A 22,080-nucleotide genomic window follows, 5' to 3' on the forward strand; every position below is an offset into this window, starting at 1 on the left:
AAGCAAAAAGCTGGAGAGGATGAAGATGATGATGATGCAGCATTCATCACTGCTGCAATGCAAAAGCAAAACAAAAAAGGTGGAACTGATGTTTTGAAGAAAACCGTTGGAAAGCGTGATAAAGGCAAAAATAAAACAGCAAGTGGATTATTGAGCGGAGGTGGAAGTTTTCAAAGTATGGGTCTTCATCCTTCTCTACTTCGATCGTTGTTATTGAGAGGATTTACCACACCAACACCTATTCAAAGACAGACTATTCCAGCCATCCTGGAACAGCCACCACGTGATGTCGTCGGAATGGCAAGAACAGGTTCAGGTAAAACATTGGCATACCTCGTACCTCTAATTCAACGTTTGAATGGTCGACATTCTTCCACTGTCGGTGTCAAGTCAATCATCTTGTGCCCCTCTCGTGAGCTTGCTTTGCAAATCCTCAGAGTCGGAAAGGAAATCGCTCGAGGATGGAAAGCGGACGAAGGCGGTGAAGCTATTCGTTGGGGCCTGATTGTTGGTGGGGAGGGATTGGACGAACAATTCGCACTTATGGCTACCAATCCGGATGTGATCATCGCTACTCCTGGTAGATTGTTACACTTGGCTGTTGAAATGAACTTGGACCTGAAGAGTACAAATTATGTGGTTTTTGATGAAGCAGATCGTCTGTTCGAGATGGGATTCGCATCGCAATTAGAGGAAATCCTGCTACGTTTACCGGACACTCGACAAACTCTTCTCTTTAGTGCTACATTACCCAAGACATTGGTCGAATTTGCCAGAGCCGGCTTACAAAGTAACCCAAAGTTGGTCAGATTGGATGCAGATAGCAAGATCAGCGAAGATTTGCGAATGGCATTCCTAAGTATCAAGCCTGCAGAAAAAGAAGCTGCTCTTTTGCTCTTACTTCGAGATATCATTGGAGTTCCGCAAGGAGAACAACGACGTAAGGATGGTCGCGACAATGGCTGGCAGACCGATAGATCTCAAGACAAAAAACGCAAAAGAAGTCAATACGGAAACAGTTCTGCCCTGAGTGGTGCTGATGACCTCTTGCCCTATCAGACGATCATTTTTGCCGCCACAAAGCATCACGTCGAATACCTTCTCTTGCTCTTGACCACTGCAGGATACTCATGCAGTCATATCTATTCTTCTTTGGATCAAGCTGCCCGTGGATTGGAGATGAAGAGATTCCGTGATGGTGAATCAAGTCTTTTGATTGTTACTGATGTAGCAGCACGTGGTATCGATTTGCCTGTGTTGGAACATGTGATCAATTACGACTTTCCAAGCAGTCCAAGAGTATTTGTTCATCGTGTCGGTCGTACCGCTCGTGCGGGAAAGAGAGGATTTGCATGGAATCTGGTCCATCATTCAGAATTGCCTTATTTGTGCGATCTACAATTGTTTTTGGCCCGTCCTTTGGTCGCTGCGAAAAGCTTTACGGCAAGTATTGCAAATATGAATGCTGATGATGCAATGGACCTTCATACACAGCTCGTGCTCGGTACACTACCCCGTGATGCGTTGGACAACGAGATCGAATACATCAACGAAAGCTTAACGAACAGTAGCTCTTCTGCTGCAGTCGCAATTCCAGCTTTGAAGAAAGTTGTTCAACGTGCTCATCAGATGTATACCAGAAGTCAAACAAAAGCAAGTCAAGAGAGTTACAGAAGAGCTAAAGAGATGGTAAAAGCAGGTGATGGAGATCATTGGGCTTTGGCCGGTAGTGTAGCGGAAGAGAGTAGCGTACATGATGTGATCAAAAGACCTAAAGCGTATGGACTCGGTAGAATCTCAAGCGATGAAGCTGATGTAAAGGCGGTCGAGGAAGAGAAGCAAGCGTCTGTAGAACGTGCAGCCCTTCTGGCAAAGATCAATGGCTTCCGACCTTCAGAGACTGTGTTTGAGGTAGGAAGCAGAGGAGCAACGCCGAATGCTTTATTGATGAAGGATCGCCGACGAGTACTTGACGGTAAGAGAAGGCGCGCTGATGTGATCGAAGCTGCTAAAAAGGAAGCAGGAGAAGAGTTTGTTCCCACGCAAGATGCAAAGATAGCGAGCAAGGATGATTTGACAAATGATGCAGATCTTCAATCAGCTGACGAAGAAGACATCCTGCAAACATTCGATGTCTCAGCGCCTGCAAAACGTGGAAAGTCAGGTAATTTCCGTGATGAAAGTGTATACATGGACTACGAACAACGTGATGCACGAACGGAAAAAGGTTATTCATTAAACACAGGTGATTCCTTCGTTGAGCAAGCAAAAAGAGCTACTTTCAACTTGGCCGGAGATGATGAATCTCGATTAGGCACTCAATCGCAAATCCCCAATGCAGCAAGATGGGATACAAAGAAGAAAAAGTTCATTCAAGGAAACGGAGTTGGAGCAGATAACAAGAAAATGATCAAAACTGAATCGGGTAAAATGTTACCTGCAAGTTTCCGAAGTGGTAGATTCGATGAATGGTCTAAAGAACAACGAATGGAAATGCAAAGAGTTGGTGAAAAGGAAGATGCAAAGACTGTTCGTACTGCCCGTGGCTTGGTGGGCCGGAACAGAGGTCCTGGAGGCCGGCATAGCGGAGGCGGTGAAGGAGAAGGCAGAGATGGCTCAAGCGGCGGAAGGAAATTTATGCATCACTCCAACAAACCTATGCGAAAACCTGATCGATTCCAAGATGATTATAAGCAAAAGATGAACAAGTTCAAAGCTCGTACGGGTGAAGATCAAGCTAGTTCATCTTCTGGCCCTAAAAAGGACTTTGGCAAGAAGGGTAAAGGAAACAATAAGAAAGGCATTGCTTCTGGTGCTCGTCGATCAGGCTCTAAAGCAAAGAGTGAATTGAAAAGTGCTATGCAGATTCACAAAGATCGCACTTTGGCAAACAAGCGTAAGGAGAAGAATGCAAGACCATCTCAACGGGGAAGAGGTAGACGTTGAAAAAAATAGATATCATACATGTCATCAATTGTACATCATTTTCATTAGCTGGCGTAATTCAATCTTTCTCTTTCCAATCGAATTCACTCGTATCGTATCCTTCCATCTTTACGAATAGCTTTGCCGACTTGAGTAAGTGGGCTCTTGCATCTCCTTGGACGTATTTGCCGGGCCAAGCACCAATGATCTCATCAAATTGGAATGGTTGCATGGAATGCCAGATTCGCAAAACGTCTTTCGGGGGTAACGGAATCATATTTGGATAAGACCACATAAAAGTGATCGTTTTTCTGTCCATGCCAGGACCAAAGGTATCTGAGCAAAACACTGCACCGGTGGAAGGTAATTGATCTTGAGATGCAGATTGCAGAATCTTTGCTGGCGTACCTGCTTTTTGACGATCCCAGTGTAACACACAACTTCCATCAAAATGTCCCCCGCAACGTACGATTGTGATGCCAGGTAAAAGCTGATACGTTTCGCTATCGAAAAACACTACAAGCTCTTTTGCCAAGCCTTCGTGTGCTCTCTGAAACCATTCTTTGTCAAGATGTGAAATGAAAATTTTTGTTTGTAGAGCTTTTGCCCACGTTAAAGAAGATGTATAGAAATGAGGATGAGAGATTGCGATTCCAACGATTGGAAGTTGATTATCTTTCGATAATTGTTTAATTGATTCAAACATGTCCACAGTATATAACGCACAACAATCCCAAAGCACTATTCCGTCTTTTGTCAAGATGACAAACGGCGTTTCGCCAATACCGACATTTGTATTCTTTGCAATGATACGAAATAGTCGAGCATCGTTTTTCTCGGGGACTAATTCACATCGTAGTTGACTCGAAGGAAGTAGCCAATCAGATGCTTTTGACCATTGTTGACCTGATTCAGGTACGTATTGTCGTGGGTCTAAACAAGGTTGACAAACATTCTTTGGTTCCAATTCATTCGGACTTTTAATTGGATATTGTGTTCCACATGTTTTACAAATCAACAATTCATAATCATCACCAATTGTTGTTCGAATAGCATCATCATTGATTGACTTTAATACTTCTTCCATGATGAAGGATGTCGTGTGCGTGCACTTCCATCTTATGATCAGGATGATGGACAACTTTAATTGAGCTCATCTGTCAATAAGTTACACCCCTTCCCTCGGTTTCTCCTCCTGACGGCATTTATTCAGCCTTTTAAAGTCCCGAGCGTGACGCAATGACATTAGTAGTCCATTTTTTGTCATTCTCGATCTGGAGAGGAACAGAGCAATTTAGCCTGTTGTTGAAGTACAATCAATCAATCAATCAATGTACGCACTGCATGCATATCACACGTACTAGCGCGGCGCCGACTAGAATAAATCGTGGTGTCAGAAAGTGTTACTTATCTCTCTCCTCTTGAAAGCCATCATCACATTCACAATAATACCTTGCAATCATGGCAACGCCCATGTCAATACCTACTTCAGCAAATAATGCAGGCAAACCTGGACCACATGCAACAATCTCACCCGATGCACTAACAAACAAACCGCATCTACACTCACCTCCAAGGCCACAATCACCAATGCCACCAACAGCATCATTAACCGATGCAGGATCAACTTTATTGGCAGAAGATGATGATGATGAAGGAGGAGAAATAGACTCAAGCGAACCAATCACAAAAGTGACATCTAGATCTCAACCTGGCGGATCATCAACAATCGGTCAACCCTCTTCTGAAACTCATCAAGCATCTTCATCTTTGCCTATTCCTTCACCTCCTGCAGAAGTTGAAGCAACATTAACAAAGCTCACTTCTCATGCAAATGTTGCAGGTGTCTTGGTACTCTCTAGACCAGAAGCATTGGTGATCAGAAGTGGTGGTTCATTCTTTGATCCTAGTGGACCCGGAGCGCGTGATCGAGCGATTCGATTGAAATCAGTTGTGGAAATGGTACGAAATGCGGTCCTGGGTCTGGAAAGAGATGTTCCAAAATCAGAAATGGGTGACGAACTGTCATTCTTACGTATTCGAACAAAAAAGTACGAAATGATGATCTCGCCAAGTGAAAAATATCTTTTGGTCGTCATTCAAGATCCTACTGTATCCACTTGAATCATGCTTTCTTGCTACATTCATTGCACACCCGATACCCTGTACCATACTTGATGCTCCATTTTCGTGTCTCGTCCACATGTATCTTCCCCTTTTTTGTACTCTTTTCCAACCATGTATTGAGGAAGGCGAGCATCTTACTACTGCCTTCATCCCCTTCTCCTTCTTTGATGTATGTGAAGAGCGAGACCCAAGATACCAATTCAATATTGTTCAAATAAAGCACACAAATGCAAAAAGACGATTATCATTGTGATTAACAAGCAGCACAAACGGGATACATGATGAATCGATACGAAAACGTGTATGAAATAACGAAAAGTGGAAATGCAAAATGGAAAGAAAGATCACTATGAAAATGCTGAGAAAAAGAGAAATGCCATCCAAAGGCAAATGCGAGCCTATCACGGCAAAAGCAGTTCAAACCTGTAGTAAGAATTGCTGCCATTAGTTGAACGGCATATAATCCGTCAAACCTGCATTAACTGTGAAACTGTCCAACCAATCTGGTGTCCATGTTGTGCCTGTTGAATCATTGTATAAAAAGTTAATCGATCTCATAATGGCGGCAAAGTAAGGAGCAGAGACATCATCACCAGATGAGAGATAACTTCCGTTTCCGTTTGTTGCAGCGCCCGCGACCCAAGATCCCAAAGCAGTTTTTGGGGTTCTTGGAAGACCTGCACCTTGCAACATACTTGTATACGTTTGAGATTGTGCTGCAGTCAATTGTTGTGTTTGACTTTGTTTTAATGACCAAGAATAATTGTCTAATTGAAGCCACCAATAAGGATCATTGGAAGATGTACGGGCAAGATTGCTTTGGATCCACATGGAAACGTGAATGTTGATCCATGGACGCAAAAGGTCATTGTTTGTCAAACCTGCAAGATCAATCTTTTGTCCGGTTTCCCAATCGATCAATTGTCCACGAATACCTTGACGTACGACAGGAGCATCAATACCCCATGTGAAGTTGTGCGTGTTTACGTTCATGTGGTTTTGAATCAAAGACATCATTTGAGCGCCAGCATCAGGAGAGATTTGCAACAAACCGTAAGAAGCACCGCTATCCAATCTTGGACCACCAAGAACACCAGGACGGAAATCAGATTCTGCCCGAATATCGGCCAACATGATTCTGACGATATCCTGCGTAGGTACTTCAGGCCAATAACGTGCACTACCGGAAAAGAGGGCAGCAACAACCTCTTGCTTTTGTGCATCTGATAAATTTCCATCATCTCCTGCCCAAGACATGATATTGTTCAAATCATTCATTGCTTCATTATAGCCATAGCCTGGACTATTTGATTGAAGCATGATTTGTGTTCCCGCTCCAGTCGTAACAGTTGCTACAGGCGAAGCAGCATTCGATGCAGAACTTGTTGACGATGTAGGAGTAGAAGTTGTTTGACTAACGGGCATGACTGTTGTAGTTGAAGAAGCAGAAGTAGTAGTCGAACTTGACATCGAACTCGACATCGAGCTTGACATTGAGCTTGACACAGACGAAGAGGGTACACTTGAGGCTGTGACTGCGACTGGTGATCCACATTGATCGCTTGAATCGGAACTGTCATCGTCTTCGGCAGAATCGCCAAAATCGGTGAAATCGCTTCCTGAACCACTTCCTGAGTCGCTTCCCGAGTCAGGACTTGAGCCGCTACCGGAACCACTTCCTGAACCACTGCCTGAACCACTGCCTGAACCACTTCCTGAACCACTTCCTGAGCCACTTCCTGAGCCACTTCCTGAGCCACTACCTGAGCCACTACCTGAACCACTACCAGAACCACTACCAGATCCGCTGCCGGAACCACTTCCAGAATCGCTTGAGCTCGAATTTGCTCTCAATGGCTTTTGAGTACGAGCTGCGACTTTGCGAGGACGGATGCCCAATTCACGGTCTTGACGAGATCTCATTGGGATACCTTTCCAGAACTTACGTAGAAAGGTTCCCTGACCTCCTTCATCCCGCTTCAATACAGTATTTCCTTGACGGTAAGCAGAAGGTAAAGCAGCCGCTTCAGTTGACATGATTACGCCCATATTCATTGCTACAGCCAAAGCTGCTGCAACGAATAAGAGCAATCTTTGTTGATGAATAAACATTTTTTGATCCTTTTTTGTATAGGTGTTTTTTATTTTTTGTTTTTTTTCTTGAACGAATGTGATTATGTGTGTTCACAACACCAAAACGAATGAAGTGAAATAAAATGAGCGCTGTTTTTGGTTTTCCTTTGAATGAAAGGCACTGCCGATCAACAAATGAAAATCAAAGAATGAAGAAGTGCAAACACACAAAAGTTGGAAATGAGAAAGCTACCAGAGCAAACTCGAAGGAAAAACGAAAGGAGAGAAAGTGGATGATGGTGCTAGCACAAAGAGAAAAGGTTGATGTTATTCGACATGATTGACGTATACTTATACTTTGTTCAACATGTGGAGAATAGTCGTTCAACTTTTCAAATTGAACAAGCGAAGGTAATATTGTGGCTTGAAAGATGATGATGATCCTAAGCATAAAAGTTAGACGGCATAATAATCTGCATATACTTTACACAAAAAAGAGACAAGAACTGCTTAACATCGCTGCACAAAGAATCACCTTGTGCCTGGTTCCTGCATGGTAGAGTGAACTAGTCAACTTCTAGCCTTTTATATTTGAGAAGCTCAAAAGCAAGACTTCTTTTCTGCTTCAAAAGATAATCTTTTGCGGTATCATGTTCGTCGGCGTACAATTTCTCTCGATTGGGAAGTTGAGATCCATTGATAGTCTACTTTAAAAAGAAAAGTGAATTGATTTGTTACATTAGTTGGTCAAAAAAAATAACACTGCGCCGACGCGTACTCTAGGGTGCGGGTGCATGCTAGATTTCTAGGAACACGTACTTATAATCACTTACACCCTTCTTTTTACATCGTGCATCATTCATAATCGTTGAAATGCAGTAGACGGTCTAGAAGTACGGCTTATTAAATATTTGGACTCAATATTCTATTTGAAATGGAAAACGTGATAGCCATATTGGTTGCTACTTTACAGGTTTATATATACGTCATTCTCACAAAGATCTCAAAGCTTAATTCCTTGCCACATACTTGCAATTCCAAACGTTAAATCTTCCCATGCTCCTTGAACATCTTGATCTTCCGTACGAGAAGTTGAGCCTCCTAAACTATTAATACCCCATCGAGATGCTTCGGGACTACCGGCCAAATGAAAGCCTGCATTTTGCATCATCCTTGCAAATTGTGGTTGAGTTGGGAAACGTTCGATAGATTCAACCAGATATTGATATGAATCCCGATCACCAGCCAGGATCTGACCTAAAGAGGGGATCACATTGAAAGAGTATTGGCGATAAATGCTGAAAGAAGGAAAGGTGTTTAAGTCAATATACTAGCTCAGACCACGTTCTGGTAATGACGATCACTCACTCTGACAAGACTGGCAAGCTGACCTTTCCGAACTCCAAACAAGCAAAGATACCTCCGGGTTTCAAAACTCGATGTGCTTCTGCTAATACTTGATCGATATGTGTGCAATTACGAATACCAAATGCAATTGTGTAGAGATCCAGACTGTTATCAGCGATCGGAATAGTAGGAAGCGGAGGCATAACAGGCGAATTCCTGGGCAATTTGGCGGGTGCTTTAGGTTTCAATTGATCACCAAAGTCTGGTGGTCGAGAAGTTGCTAAATTTTCTGCATTTCCCAATTGAAAGCTTAATTGAGGCGTATTCCAATACATCGTTTGTGCCATCTGTTTTTGTCCTGCTTGTAGCATTTTGGCATTGATATCCAGAATGGTGACGTGAATCTGACGATCGGAATATTTTGTTCTTGCATGATCCAATATCCTTCTTGCGATATCACCCGTTCCACCTGCCACATCTAAGCATTTGATTCCGCCTCTTGGATCGAGCTTAGACACAAAATGATCCTTCCAAAGTCTATGTATTCCCAAAGACATTGCATCGTTCATCAAATCGTAAGAAGAAGCCACTGAAGAGAATACGCCGCCGACTGGATGTCATCAAGAAGAGGTGTCAATATCCAGCTACTTTATCCGATTCTTTCCACTTACCTAATCCAGCTTTATCCTCCTCTGCAACATCACGAAATCCGAAATGTGTCCTAGCAGATTCCTCTTCTCTTTGCATTCTTTCTGCTGCACTTTCTGAAGGTGTAGATCCCACGCTTGGCTTCTCACTTTGCTGTCTTACTCTAGAACTTGTCGAAAACGATATCCGAGATCCACTTGCGGTACAGACACTTGGGATGTTCATCGCACTTCTACGACTGATACGTATTGATTGACTGATCGCATGATTGAGTACCATCTTGTCAAGTGTTTCCGAGTGTGAGATGATGATTCAGTATAGAGCGCGAACTTTGTCTTCTATGGGTTGGAAGATTGGAAGAAACAAAAAAAAGGTGTTGCGTACGTAAGCTTGCTAGCGTAAGTTAGATGCCAATCTTCGCGTTTCTTCTTAATGCAAGAGAGTGCGTGCATTGAAAGTGTTGGTCTTTATTTTGGGTGCACAGCCTTTACTTTCTCATGCGTTTGTGATGCATTACCACAGTTGTTGTTCCTTCATGACCATATAGACCAGCAATGATACAGTTGCCAGCTCTACGGAGTGGCTTTCGCAGGGCGATCGCTTCCACTTCGTACTCGCATATAGGAAAGAATCCCTTATGTGCAACTGGAAGGACCATTCGTAGCATATCTAACGCCGCAGGTACGGGCGAGAATAAGAACCGGGGGAATAAACAAGGAGAAAGCCATCAAGGATCCGAATCACACGTTCGTTCATTTTTCAATAGTACAGGATGGGAAACTGCAATGGGCGCTTCTGCTGGCGTTTTGTTATTAGGAGGAGCGGCAATGCTTTATCAAACATACTATAAAGCCCATGTTGTCTCCAAGATGGAAGCTGCTTTTGCTCCCGGATATGATCCTGTACTTGCTTTGGTGGAAAATAGTACAGAGATGGCATACGTAGAGATTTCACCCCCAAGACCTGAACAGGATTTGATCGATCGAATCATCCAAGGCAAAGAGGCTGGAAGGTATTTCTTGATATTGGGTAGCAAAGGAGCGGGAAAGCAAACAATGTTGATTCAAGCAATATCGCGAGCAAAGGCTGAAGGTGTTGCCTTTTTTGAAGCACATTCCGACTGCGAAGTAGTTGTGGACAAGTTCAGCGAATCGATCAACTATAATATGAACAGAGATTACCTTGGAAATTTGTTGGGCTTATCAGACTTAAGCGGAATGAGCGTCTTTCAATCACTTGAAAGAGCAATGCATAAACTAGAAAAAGCTTTAATACGATATTCTCAGCAGAAAGGCAGGCCTGCCATTATCATCATGAACGCTGCCCACCTACTACCGCAAGACGATGACGGTAAAAAGGTTTTGCAATTATTTCAACAAAGGGCAGAGAAATGGGCTTCAAGTGGTGTGTGCACTTTCGTGTTTACCTCGAACGACTATTGGATATATGACGCATTGAGGAAGAATTCAAATCGAATGGATACACTCTCTGTCAAAGATCTAAGTCGCGCACAATCGATTGATGTGCTAAAGAAGTGTAGAGCTCACTACTTTGGCATCGAAAGAGCAAGAGAAGAAGATTCTCAAGGAATATTTGCAAAAGCATATGAGACATTGGGCGGCAGAGTGGCATTGCTCAATACGATGGCACGCAGAAGCAACTTACTCAAAGCTACGGAACAATTGGTCGAAGATGATCTACAATGGCTATTGAGTAAGACTGGTATCATCGAAGACCACGATGATGATGTGATGGATGAACAAAAGTGGTCTACATGCTCTTGGCTCTTATTCGTCGAACTGGCCAAAAGACACGCCGCTTTAGAAGGAGGTCAGGATACCCACGACAATTCAGATTCGTCAGCAGAACAGGAAGGAGTTGATCTAGACAACGATGATGGCGATGCGGGCAGTACATCATCACATTCTTCCGCCCATCCTTTGGTTGATCCAAGTCTAGATCAAGAAAAGGATGTTAGAGGCGAAGATGTTCCAAATCCTCATCTGACATGGGGAGAAGCTCGACAAGTGATGACAAGACCGGATTATCTAACACAACTTGATCAAATGAATATCATTCAAGTTAATAGACATCATGAAATTCGTGCAGATTCAATGCCACTCTTACGCGCTTTTCGTAGAATTGCTCAAGAACCCGGATATGAAGATAAACTTGAACGTGTAATGGATCGAGTTTCAGCCATTGAGTCATTAGGACGGACGAGAGAATTAGTATGGAAAGAACAAGGTGAAAAAGGTAAATTCCTCGTCAAGCATGATCATAAAGGTCGCGAATTGGAATCATGGGTCTTGTTGGGTGGTGATGAGAGATTAGGAAGGGAAGAAGAGGAAGAAGAGAAGTGAACTTTTAAATGATATATTTCGCCTCTCCAGCCTTTGTGTGATAAAAAGAGTGTTTGTAGTAGCATTTCGTGTTGAACTCTTTCTCCTCTCACAGAGCGGACTTAAAGCCTCCAACGAGAATACACCGACGTGTCGCGTTATCCGCGGGGCCGAATCTGCGCCGAGGTATGCAGCGCCCAACGTCTCCGTGTATTCTGCTTTATCATTCACGTGTCAATCGTTTCTTATTGTTGTCGTCACGGTCGATCTTATACTCCATGAGTAAAGGGACAGCAGCAGTAATGGCTGATATACACTTAGCTAGGAGGATCACTGTAATCTTAGGTCGATAGAGCTCTTTATTATATCTCAGGAGGCTTAATACGTCGGAAAAAATTTTATGAATAATTATAAAATTTAATCGATTAATGAAATTCATTATTAGTGATTTTATACAAATAATCATAAAAGAACTTATTCATATTTATAAATTCTTGACGATATTCGAGGGTTACACTTGATGTTCTATTAGTCGAAATATCATACGACGGAATCTTAGAAATGAATAAGGTGAAACTAAATGCGATCGATATACGTTGACGACTTTGTTAAAGCATGATACAGAGGACTTAATAATGATTATTGGCGTAGAGCTATACTCTAATGAGTATATATCTTTTAGTAGCTAACTATTCTTCGTAGTTGATAGTCTTTACTGAAAGAGTAAGAATAAACTTTCTTAAAGTCAAGTAAAGGGAATGCGTTTGAATTGTATAACCTATGTACGTCTGATTAAAGAGATATATATTCTCATAGGTAGCGTAGTCCTATCAGTTTCCTTAGTATATGACAGTATTAAGGCTCATTGAGTATCGGTTACACCGTAGAATCTTTAGGGTTTCATATGAGATCATACTCACGAAGAGGTTTTATGAGCGATGAGACGCTCGATCGAGACTCAGTTGTGTGTGAATTAACAGTAAAAGTACGCGCAGCGCATCCGGTCTCCCGTCTGTGCACTAAAAGGTAACCCTCGGGAAGAAAATTAATCAAAGCTTATTTTTACACTTTTACCGTCATCATTGAAAAGCTCAAAGCCACGCATATAGAGGTTAGGTACCGCTTCAAGCATCAAATAGGCTATTCACGATGATCATCAGGTGTGCAAGACAGGCTTTGGGCTCTGAAGCCATTGGAGCAAGTACAACAGGAAGATTCGTAGCCCGATCTGCTTACAGTGCATCCCGACCAATTGCGAATGTCGCAGCAGGAAAATCAAGTCAGGTTCCACTTTTCCCATCTTTCTCCACTCGTCGATCCATCTCCAATACTCCTTCTGCCAACAAAGCGGCAAACGCTTCAAGCACGGATACAGCCACTTCTAAAGCAGAACGAACGAGGAGAAGGTTTTGGAAAAAGGTCGATATAGCCTATTCAGAAGGATCTCCAGCAGATCATTTGTTGATCCGATTAGACGGAAGAAGTCTAAAAACACCTTCGGGAGCAGTCTTGGCCATTCCAACAGATCGTTCGTTATTAGCCACTTTGATCGCAAAAGAATGGAGTGAACAAGAATCTATCTTACACACACATTCCTTACCGCTAACTTCTTTGGCCGCTCGTGCGATCGATGGTTTAGATACACCTTCGCAAAGAAAAGGTGTTGTGGAAGCTTTGGTGGAATATTTGCATACAGAGACCATTTGCTTTCACGAAGATCATCCGGCTAATTTGGTCAAATTACAGAAAGAACGTTGGGATCCAATCTTAGCATGGGTCAAAGAACGTTTCAATACACCCACAGTCAAGGTTTTCGATGATATTTTCGATGTAAGACAAGACGATGAAGTCGTACGTATTTTGGGAGATTACGTTATTGAAACATACAATGGCTGGGATCTAGCAGCTCTGGAGAGAATTGTACGCTCTACAAAATCTTTTTTGATTGGCCTAAGATTGATTGAAGCCGTTCGTCAAGGTGGCAAGGAGGAAGCTTCTTTCGGTGTACATGAAGCCGCTTTGGCCGCTGAAGTCGAAGTTCAAAGTCAGACAGAAAGATGGGGTGAAGTTGAAGATACACATGACGTGGATTTTGCCGATATACGTAAGATTCTTGGAAGTGCAACCGCAGGTGTAGTAAGGGATTCAAATAAAGTTGCAAGAGAAATTGCACAAGAGTTCGTCTCTTCGGCAAGCAAAAAGTAAAATATCATCCTGTACAACTAAGCATGGCTTCACGCACCCACACAGAAAAATAGAAAAGAGATTCATATATTATGTCGATCATACAGTACAGTCGGGATAAGTCATTCGCAGATCAAAAGCCACGATCACAAGATGAAAGTCTTCGGGATCTGTGAATCACAGGGATATTTTGAGAGGGTATGTATACACGATATCGAAGAAGAAAGTTGATCATCGAAAAACCCGGTGCGAAACGGCAGATCAATCGGTAGTAGCGACAGCTTTGACTCCTCCCTCGACACCAGTCGAATTTGTCTTTGCTGCACGAATGAATGCCTGAATCTTGGCAACATCCTTTACTCCATCGGTCTCAACACCTGAGCTAGTGTCTACGATGAATGGTTGAACGTTCTCAACTGCTTGGCTGACGTTTTCAGCATTTAAACCTCCAGCAAGCATGATTGGTAATTGACGTGATGGGACACCACGAACTCTTTTCTTGATCGGATCGGTAGTAGCAATTCGTTTAGCTACAGTCCAGTCAAACGTTTCACCACTTCCACCTTCTGCACCTTTTGTGGCTCCTGCTGTATCAAGAGCGATAATATGATGACAGCTCTCGCGTATTGCATCTGCCAAGTCACCTTGACCTGCTCCTTTTTCTTCTATGCTATCGGCACCAATATGGAACACACGAATGACCAAAACGCCCGGCAAAAATTTGCTCCATTCGATGTGCTCCGTTCTTCCGTGCATCTGAATAGCATCCAACTTCAACGTCTTTGCCGCATGAACAATTTCCTCCAAAGACTGGTTACGGAAAACTCCGACAATCAATGGCTTGTGAGCATTGGCTCGGATAAGATCCGAATTATAAGCGAACCATTCTTGTCCGTCGATATAGCCAGATCCTTGAGCAGATGTTGATTTTGCCTTGCTCTCTTGTGCATTCACAGCAGCCTGACGAATCGAATCTGAACCTCCACGGACTGAGCGAACGACGTTGACAATCTCTGCTGCTTGAGTCAAAGACACCGTTCTCTTTGTACCAGGTGCAAGGATCATTCCGATCAAGTCTGCTCCTGCCACTGCAGCACTCAAAGCTGCATCGACGGTACTCAATCCACAGATCTTGACGAGTGGAGCTGGCTGAACCTTTGCTTGAACAGCTTGTCCTTCTTGAAGGTTAAGCCCGAGCAAGTTGTGAATGAAAGCTTTCTTATCAGGAGCATGCATCAATGCCTCACCTACCAATACTGCTCCAACGCCTTCTTTGAGGTACTTTTCTACATCTGCCCGTCCAGTGATACCACTCAAAGCTGCCAAGATCACACCTCCTTCCTTGGCTGCTTCTGCCAGACGGCTTGTCGTGCCCATATCAACATTGAAATCGTGTAAGTTTCGGTTGTTCACTCCAACAACTTTTGCTCCTAGTTTTAATGCACGTTTCATCTCTTCAGCATTGTTCACCTCAACAAGAGGCTCCATTCCAAGACTGACGCTGTAATCATATAGCTCTTTCAATTGAGTGTCATTCAGCATGGCAACAATCAACAAGACCGTATCCGCGCCTGCCAAACGAGCTTCCTTGATCTGATAAACGTCAACGATAAAGTCTTTGCGAAGGATTGCAGGTCTGTTTGGCATTCCGTCAACCGCTTTTCGTGCTAATGACAAGTCATTAATTGTACCTTTGAACCATTTAGGCTCAGTAAGAACACTAATCACATTAGCTCCTCCACGAGCATAGGCTAATGCTTGAGCGCCTGCATGAGCACCAGCATCGATGTTTCCTTTACTGGGACTTGCACGTTTCATTTCTGCCATCACACCTGGCAAACCAAGATGAGCATTTGAGGTCAATCGAGCGGCAAAGTTGATTAGCGGAGGCGCAAGGTTCATCTCCAAGGCCGTATCGAGATCTTCTGGAGAGTAACCTGGAATAGCTTTCGTTTCAGCAATGTCCTTGAGTCTCTGAACATGAATACGCTCAAGAATTGTACCCACAGCGCCTGCACCTGTTGATTGGGTATTTGTCTTTGATGCAGAATCTACCGCTGCAGCGGCGCTACCAGCAGCTGCCATTGCGATGACGGGCTCTTTGGTGGATTCAGCTTGTTGAACAGCTTTTTCGTCGATCAGACTTTGAGGATTCTCAGCCCAAGATCCTCCTTTCCAGCGCAAAAAGTTTGCAAAAGTCTCCTTTCCTCCTTTACTCAGGATACTTTCTGGATGATACTGGATAGCTTCGATAGTGTAACGTGTATGTCTGATACCCATCACGATTCCCGAATCGGTCTTACTTGTGACTACAAGTTCCCTAGGCAGCGAATCTATTCTTGCGGCCAAACTGTGGTAACGTGTTCCCACTACACCATCTGCTGGCAAACCAGCAAAGAGTCCTTTGCCATCATGAATGATTTGACTTGTCTTGCCATGCACAATCTCTCCAGCGAATTCAACGATTCCGGTGTAAGCCGCATAAATGCATTGTAAGCCCATACAAACACCCAAGATTGGAATCTTTCCAGCAAAATGTTTGATGGCTTGCATTGAGATACCTGAATCGTTGGTAGGATGACCTGGTCCAGGTGAGATGACTAATCGTGCAGGTTGCAATGCTTCGATTTCTTCAATTGTGATTTTATCATTGCGATAAACGTGCAAATCAGCGCCTAATTCGGAAAGATATTCGACCACATTGTAGGTAAAACTGTCATAATTATCGATTAGAACTGTTTTTCCTTCAGAGATGACTCCGTTGACAGCTTGTCCGCTCACATTTGATGTTCGGTTTGTCGAAGTTGTCGGTCTAGGGGGGATGTGTTCGACCATGGCGAATCAATGAATTGCAGAGATGATGGTTGAGAACTGTGTGAAGAGGATAACTACGCTAGAAGATTTCGGCTTTGATTAGCCTACATTTGCATAAATGAATGAGTCAAAAGTACATTATGATTGGCACTGAGCCAGCACCGCGTTTTCAATAGGACGCAGGCCGCGGCGGGATAGTAATGTACACCGAATCGTACAATCATTACTCTTTACGCCAAATAATATCTCTCCGCATGGGCCTACCATCATCTTCTCGTCACTACTTTATACCTTATAAAGAAGGCGTATGGGTGACAAATGAAAATTCGTATAAATATACGGTGACAGTCTAAGTGCTCTATGCACAAGAAAGAGACGGAAATAAAGGGGTACAAGGAAGAGGACCATGCCAGAGTCCTTTCAAGTAGCGCCTCAGCTTTCATTCGAACAAGCCAATCTTCAAATTTACATTCCTACATCACTTCTAAGAAGGACAAGGTCAGGTACAGATAAAGACGCTGCTCTATACCTGTTCGGATGGGCTTATTGGGCGAATGAGGAGCAGACTTTTTCAATCGTCGTGATAGCTGGGGTACTTACAAAGCAAGAAGTACTAAAAAACCAATACCACTCTCAAGATGCATCGAAGGACTCAAACGAGATATGTCTACTTGGAGAAGTAATCCCTCACAGCGTGTCACTTCAAAGACATGGAGAAGCTGCCACTCACATAGATACTAGGAGCTCGAACGGGTCGACAGTGAAAGGACACCAATCGGGAATATGGCTTATGATGAAGGAACCTGCTTCAAAAAGGGACATTCCACAATTGCAATCCGTGCGAATTGTAGCAAAGAATGAAAGCTTATCATGTGCGATCTCCACCGTCATATACGAAATACCACGCCCTGATCAGATGCAATACACGTCCTTGGAACCTATGATCTTACCACAATCATCTGGTGCAGATGCAAGTCTGACTAGCCATCAAAAGGAGTCAATTCAAAGTCAAAGACTAGAGAGGCTTGTAGATTTGGATCCCGTACGCTTTGCAGATCTCAATCACAGATACAAGGATGGTACAGCTCCAGGTGAAGCGTTCCGGCATTGTATAGACTTGATCAATCAAGTGGCATATGCTCGTGAGGCGACAACATCATCCAATCTTAATTGGCATGATGCAAAAGTCAAGAGATCGAAAGAATCAAAGTTTGCAAAAAGCTGGGAAATTGCCGCAAAAAGCGCACAGTCTATACGGACACTGCTGACATCGAGCATTCATCCAAGTATTCCCGCTCTTGTCACAATTTCAGCATCAGCTCGTCAATTGAGCTTGCGCTTAGGTCAGATATCGATCTGGCCTTCCCTAGCACGCAGATTGCGGCTAGCAAGAGTACGTGAGCATCAACCTGTCTCACTGCTGGGACCGCAGTATACTGCTCTATACAATGGCGTCTGGCTCGTTGCGAATGATCTGATCGTCGGTCAAGCTGTCGGCCTTATACTCTGTGACAGAAGCGATCAAATTGCGACCTTCTTGAAAGCGAAGCTTGGACCAATACTAACAGTAGCAATCATCGAGACGCTGCATTGGTTGGACAGCTGGCCTCTAGGCGTCAAGTTGAATACTCCACTTTCACGATTCTTTTGTGATATGTATACTGGAATGACGGAGATATGGTCTGAACAGGTACTGGCGATATTCATGTCAGATGGATCGCAAGCTTTATGTCGATTGATCTATCTGATAGGTATAGCGACACGCTTTTTTGGTCTATCAATGATGCTTTGTATCGTTGTGGATGTGCTGAATCTGGTTACATTCTACTTGAATGTGTTTTATCTCATTCAATGGCGAATGTATGCATTCTTTTGCAGTTCGCTCACATCGTTATTCTACCTATTCAGAGGCAAGAAACGGAATCCTTTACGAAAGATGCGTACCGATTATGCAACGTACGATTTGGATCAATTGCTGCTGGGAACAATCTTCTTTACAATCTTGCTATTTCTCTGGTTGACGGTAGCGACGTATTATGCGCTATTCTCGTTCATCAGGCTATTCAATGTCTCAATCATTGCCTTATTGCAAACAGCCTTAGCGGTCATCAATCATTTGCCGCTCTTTGCACTTATGCTTAGAGTAAAAGATCCTGCTCGTTTGCCAGGCGGAGTTGCGTTTCGAGTGAGAGAAACAAGGGAGTTAGAAACGTACATACCAACTTCTCACTTTGAAATGATCAGTGTTCCTTTGGGTCTGTCTGACATTTTTCGCGGTCAGGAGCGTCACGTTCAAAATCTCTCTCGCTTACCGGGGTTGGCCTTTCATATCTTGATTGGAAAAAGGATATGAGGAGATCATAAGTGATATAAAGTACAAATGTAAAATATTGCAATGTGAACATACGATACAAAGAGCTAATCAATTTTGAGCGTAGGCCCATTTGAGCATAGGAACAGATCTTGTTAGAGGAACGTTGAAGATAGGATGATTGATGCCTAATCTGTTTTCATCGCTGCCCAGGATGCAAAGGTATCTAGGATCGCTTACAAACGCCATCATAGAAAGATAGCATTCCTTGCGCCAATTATCCGCGCTGTTGTGCTCTTCAATCTTTGAAGCTTCTGTTGACTTCCAAGCTTTCTCTAATGTTTGCCTTGAGCTCTGGTTGTACTCCAGACGATGCTGGCACAAGGACAGACCTGCTAGATTATTTGCTGTATGATAAGCATCAGACCTTTTACCGGGTTTATCACGTAAACCTCCTTGCGGTGCTTGTGCGACGACTAAGATGTATTCTTGTAGTGCCTTCCTGTCAAACAAGAAACCTTCAACATCATTCTCTTCAGCATTTCCAGTCACACTTTCCCATCCATCACTTTCGCCGCTTGTTGTGACCGGTTCTCCTTCTGCATTATCTTCCAGCCACCATTTCCCGTCTTGCAATTCCAATTGAACACTCAGAATTGTGCCTAGACCTGCTCCGCTGAACCAACCATAACAGCCGTCAACTAGCTTATTCGTCCTTCCACGAAAGCCGCCTCCTTCTATCGGCAAGCCTTGCTGCCAAGCTGACCAACGAGATATACGGTCGACATCTAAAGATGAACTGCTTGCAGAACGCGATTGATGCCATTGAGCACGCTTTCCGCCTTCCTCTTTCCCCGGCCCAAATGCTGATACATTTGGCTCTGCTGGATTAGGCAGGAGCGACAAGGCCAAATGTGTTGCCATTGCACAGAAAGCATAACCTCCATGAGCTTCACCTAAAGAGGCAGCATTTTGAAAAAGAGACGGTGCTGAGAACAGCAAATCAAATGGTTGACTGCCTGAGCTTAAGCCTCCTTCGTATGTTTGACAATTTGCTATTGCATTTCCTACACCTCTCATTAACTCTGGAGTAGCAATTCCAAGCATAAGAGAGACACAAATAACGCAATAAGTTGCACGAACGTCTACTTCACCATCACGATTCACTGTGAATGATCCATCTGGCTGTTTGAGTGAAAGCAAAAAGGTATATAGCTTCTTTCGATCGATAGCATCCCATCCTCCTTTTCCGATATCCACGCTGATGCCCATCGCAACATCATCGTCATCAGGACAAGGGCCTGGACCACCCAAGATTGCCAATGCCATCACGCTAGCATAGGTTCCCATCAAATGGGCATTTTGACCATGTCCTCCACCAAAGCCGCCAGTATATTGATTTTGAAAGTGTAGAAGTGTAGTAATCGCTCGACTCCTTAGTGGCTCACCTAATTCGAATCCCATCAAAAGGCAAGAATGTGCAACCCAATAGATCAACCAACATCGGGTGCTATCGTATGCCAAATAATTGCTAGGTAATGGGTCCAAGATTCTTCGTAGAAAGGCAACGTGCATCTTTTTGTTTAATGACGGGACTGGAATCTCTTCGTCTTTCAAGTTGACATGCTTGCCATTTGATGTTGATCCTTGTTGCTCTTTCTTTCCACGTAATGCATTTTGATAGGATTCCACGAAAGCTTGAATACTTTCTTCTACTTCCGCCTGTTCGTCAGAAGTGGGAGTGCCAAAGTTGTCCGTAGGTGTGGCTACGAGCTTTTCGAATAAGATGGACATGGCTGGAGGACGGTAGAGGGGATTGAGATGGTAAAGGTGAGAAGAGGAATTAGTACTTGTGCGTCTTCCTTAATGAGCTTAAATACAACTACTGTAAGAAGAAGCTCAAGATGGAGGCATGCGAAGTTCAACACTGGCGAAGTGCCTGGTGAGCGCTGCACGGACTGGTTCGTCTACTCAATCGGAAAAACAAAGGGAAAACAATTCTACGCTAAAAGTCAAGAACAAAGGGAAAATAAAAACATCTTGAATTGGCCATACTTTACATGGAATGATGATTAAAACAGTTCTATAATACACATGAAATGCAGTCAGCCACATCTACCAGTCCACCTGCAATACAACTCTTGATACACCCTTCTCACTCTTCCAGACTGTTTTTGTACTGGCTTGTCTGCGTTTAAGTTCTTGTTCGAATGCATATACTCCACCCCCAACACCAAAGTAAACCACTTTTGCTGCCACAAGGCACAGTCTGTCCATGGATTTGACATCACTTTTCGTCTCTCCTTCTAATGAACCTTTATAGGCTTCTTCCAATGTATCGATCAAGATTGGCATCGTATCAGTCGAATAAATTGTTTCACTTGTAAGGATGATGTTCGGCAATGAATCAATATTGATAGCATTGATGGCTGTTAGACCTTCCCAATGACCGGAGTAGAATTGAATATCAATCTGATACTTTCGCAAGTCATCCAAGAAGCCGTCTATAATCTCATCGCTCAATTCAACATCTCCTTGCTGTCCTTGATCTTCTTTTTCTTCGTTGGAATGAAAGTACCATGTGAGCAGAAGGTTGGGTAGGGTGACCTGTGGTAGAGAATAAATATACTGCTCTTAGTACTTCTGAGCTTTTAATCTTAGCACAATCTCCACTTACCATCTGCAGAACCTGTTCGTTAAAGTCGCATAGCTGCAAGGTCAGATTTGCTGGCTTCTCATCTCCTCTCTTGAGCACTTTCGACAGCAGGTACAACGAAGGTACAGCCGTTCCACATCCAAGTTCTATCACCTTTTTATTCTGAAGGAAATCCGGGGATTGTTCCAGCTTTTGTGCAAGCACACCAGCAAGATCTAAAGAGCATTCCCAAGTCTTAAGCCCGCCTTCATATACACCAGGTACCAAATCAGTCGCTGCTCCTGCCATGACTGATTTCCATTCTTCTGATTTCTTTTGTTCTTCTTCCGATCCTTCTTCGTCTTCGTGTAACATTTGGAATCGAGCATCAAATAGATCACGTCTGTAAACATAGAATGTTTCATCGGATTGTGGGACAGGTACTTCTATGCGAGTATATGATAGTTTGGATGGTAGACTTGTGATCAATGTGTCGAGCATATGCTGCTTTGCTGTTCCAGATGAAGATGCCTTTCCTTTACCTGATCTCTGTTCTTTGTCGTCATCTTTCCTTTGATTTCCATGAGCTTGGACATCATGATCTTCATTCAAGTCAATAGCTGCAAAATTGAAGGAGAATGACATGATGTCACCTTTGCTGTGATAATTGAACG

The 22,080-nt window shown here is 43.4% G+C and overlaps 11 protein-coding genes across 11 annotated transcripts; 5 read left to right on the forward strand and 6 right to left on the reverse strand.

Moving 5' to 3' along the window:
* Positions 1 to 18: 18 nt before the first annotated feature.
* FA14DRAFT_111424 (DEAD-domain-containing protein) lies at positions 19 to 2,946 on the forward strand (the record flags this gene model as incomplete). The annotated part of the gene is made up of 3 exons (XM_025495943.1): positions 19 to 2,506; positions 2,591 to 2,725; positions 2,837 to 2,946. Coding segments are annotated over 3 exons (2,733 nt in total), but the record flags the coding sequence as incomplete, so codon positions are not given.
* Positions 2,947 to 2,975: 29 nt separating this feature from the next.
* Positions 2,976 to 4,211, reverse strand: FA14DRAFT_39364 (uncharacterized protein). Its single transcript, XM_025502286.1, has one exon. The coding sequence runs from the start codon at positions 4,010 to 4,012 to the stop codon at positions 3,005 to 3,007; it is 1,008 nt and encodes a 335-aa protein (XP_025355547.1). The 5' UTR covers positions 4,013 to 4,211; the 3' UTR covers positions 2,976 to 3,004.
* A 164-nt stretch (positions 4,212 to 4,375) lies between these two features.
* On the forward strand, positions 4,376 to 5,273 carry FA14DRAFT_160475 (uncharacterized protein; the record flags this gene model as incomplete). The annotated part of the gene is made up of 1 exon (XM_025498694.1): positions 4,376 to 5,273. A coding segment is annotated over exon 1 (617 nt), but the record flags the coding sequence as incomplete, so codon positions are not given.
* Positions 5,274 to 5,496: 223 nt separating this feature from the next.
* FA14DRAFT_120427 (uncharacterized protein) lies at positions 5,497 to 6,975 on the reverse strand (the record flags this gene model as incomplete). The annotated part of the gene is made up of 1 exon (XM_025496407.1): positions 5,497 to 6,975. The coding sequence occupies one exon, from the start codon at positions 6,973 to 6,975 to the stop codon at positions 5,497 to 5,499; it is 1,479 nt and encodes a 492-aa protein (XP_025355549.1).
* A 1,153-nt stretch (positions 6,976 to 8,128) lies between these two features.
* Positions 8,129 to 9,219, reverse strand: FA14DRAFT_122207 (ubiquinone/menaquinone; the record flags this gene model as incomplete). Its single annotated transcript, XM_025496509.1, has 3 exons — positions 8,129 to 8,423; positions 8,494 to 9,082; positions 9,144 to 9,219. The coding sequence occupies 3 exons, from the start codon at positions 9,217 to 9,219 to the stop codon at positions 8,129 to 8,131; spliced, it is 960 nt and encodes a 319-aa protein (XP_025355550.1).
* A 686-nt stretch (positions 9,220 to 9,905) lies between these two features.
* Positions 9,906 to 11,483, forward strand: FA14DRAFT_121259 (uncharacterized protein; the record flags this gene model as incomplete). The annotated part of the gene is made up of 1 exon (XM_025496455.1): positions 9,906 to 11,483. The coding sequence occupies one exon, from the start codon at positions 9,906 to 9,908 to the stop codon at positions 11,481 to 11,483; it is 1,578 nt and encodes a 525-aa protein (XP_025355551.1).
* A 1,372-nt stretch (positions 11,484 to 12,855) lies between these two features.
* On the forward strand, positions 12,856 to 13,601 carry FA14DRAFT_133341 (ATP12-domain-containing protein; the record flags this gene model as incomplete). Its single annotated transcript, XM_025496971.1, has 1 exon — positions 12,856 to 13,601. A coding segment is annotated over one exon (746 nt), but the record flags the coding sequence as incomplete, so codon positions are not given.
* Positions 13,556 to 16,515, reverse strand: FA14DRAFT_160477 (putative to anthranilate synthase component II). The gene has a single exon (XM_025498695.1). It carries the CDS (start codon positions 16,479 to 16,481, stop codon positions 13,908 to 13,910), a length of 2,574 nt encoding a protein of 857 aa, XP_025355553.1. The 5' UTR covers positions 16,482 to 16,515; the 3' UTR covers positions 13,556 to 13,907.
* On the forward strand, positions 16,516 to 18,915 carry FA14DRAFT_160478 (Gpi1-domain-containing protein). Its single transcript, XM_025498696.1, has one exon. It carries the CDS (start codon positions 16,867 to 16,869, stop codon positions 18,811 to 18,813), a length of 1,947 nt encoding a protein of 648 aa, XP_025355554.1. The 5' UTR covers positions 16,516 to 16,866; the 3' UTR covers positions 18,814 to 18,915.
* FA14DRAFT_160480 (terpenoid cyclases/Protein prenyltransferase) lies at positions 18,746 to 20,595 on the reverse strand. Its single transcript, XM_025498697.1, has one exon. The coding sequence runs from the start codon at positions 20,563 to 20,565 to the stop codon at positions 18,883 to 18,885; it is 1,683 nt and encodes a 560-aa protein (XP_025355555.1). The 5' UTR covers positions 20,566 to 20,595; the 3' UTR covers positions 18,746 to 18,882.
* A 291-nt stretch (positions 20,596 to 20,886) lies between these two features.
* On the reverse strand, positions 20,887 to 21,907 carry FA14DRAFT_120326 (uncharacterized protein; the record flags this gene model as incomplete). Its single annotated transcript, XM_025496399.1, has 2 exons — positions 20,887 to 21,378; positions 21,449 to 21,907. The coding sequence occupies 2 exons, from the start codon at positions 21,905 to 21,907 to the stop codon at positions 20,887 to 20,889; spliced, it is 951 nt and encodes a 316-aa protein (XP_025355556.1).
* Between the last annotated feature and the right edge of the window lie 173 nt (positions 21,908 to 22,080).

The sequence above is a fragment of the Meira miltonrushii genome (genome assembly GCF_003144205.1).
Source record: "Meira miltonrushii strain MCA 3882 unplaced genomic scaffold FA14scaffold_2, whole genome shotgun sequence".
Classification (NCBI taxonomy): Eukaryota; Fungi; Basidiomycota; class Exobasidiomycetes; order Exobasidiales; family Brachybasidiaceae; genus Meira; species Meira miltonrushii.

What these genes read in the sequence shown, in the direction of transcription:
- FA14DRAFT_160478 (XM_025498696.1), top strand. Translation starts at nt 16,867, where the DNA reads ATGCCAGAGTCCTTTCAAGTAGCGCCTCAGCTTTCATTCGAACAAGCC.
- FA14DRAFT_160477 (XM_025498695.1), bottom strand. Translation starts at nt 16,481, where the DNA reads ATGGTCGAACACATCCCCCCTAGACCGACAACTTCGACAAACCGAACA.
- FA14DRAFT_39364 (XM_025502286.1), bottom strand. Translation starts at nt 4,012, where the DNA reads ATGGAAGAAGTATTAAAGTCAATCAATGATGATGCTATTCGAACAACA.
- FA14DRAFT_160480 (XM_025498697.1), bottom strand. Translation starts at nt 20,565, where the DNA reads ATGTCCATCTTATTCGAAAAGCTCGTAGCCACACCTACGGACAACTTT.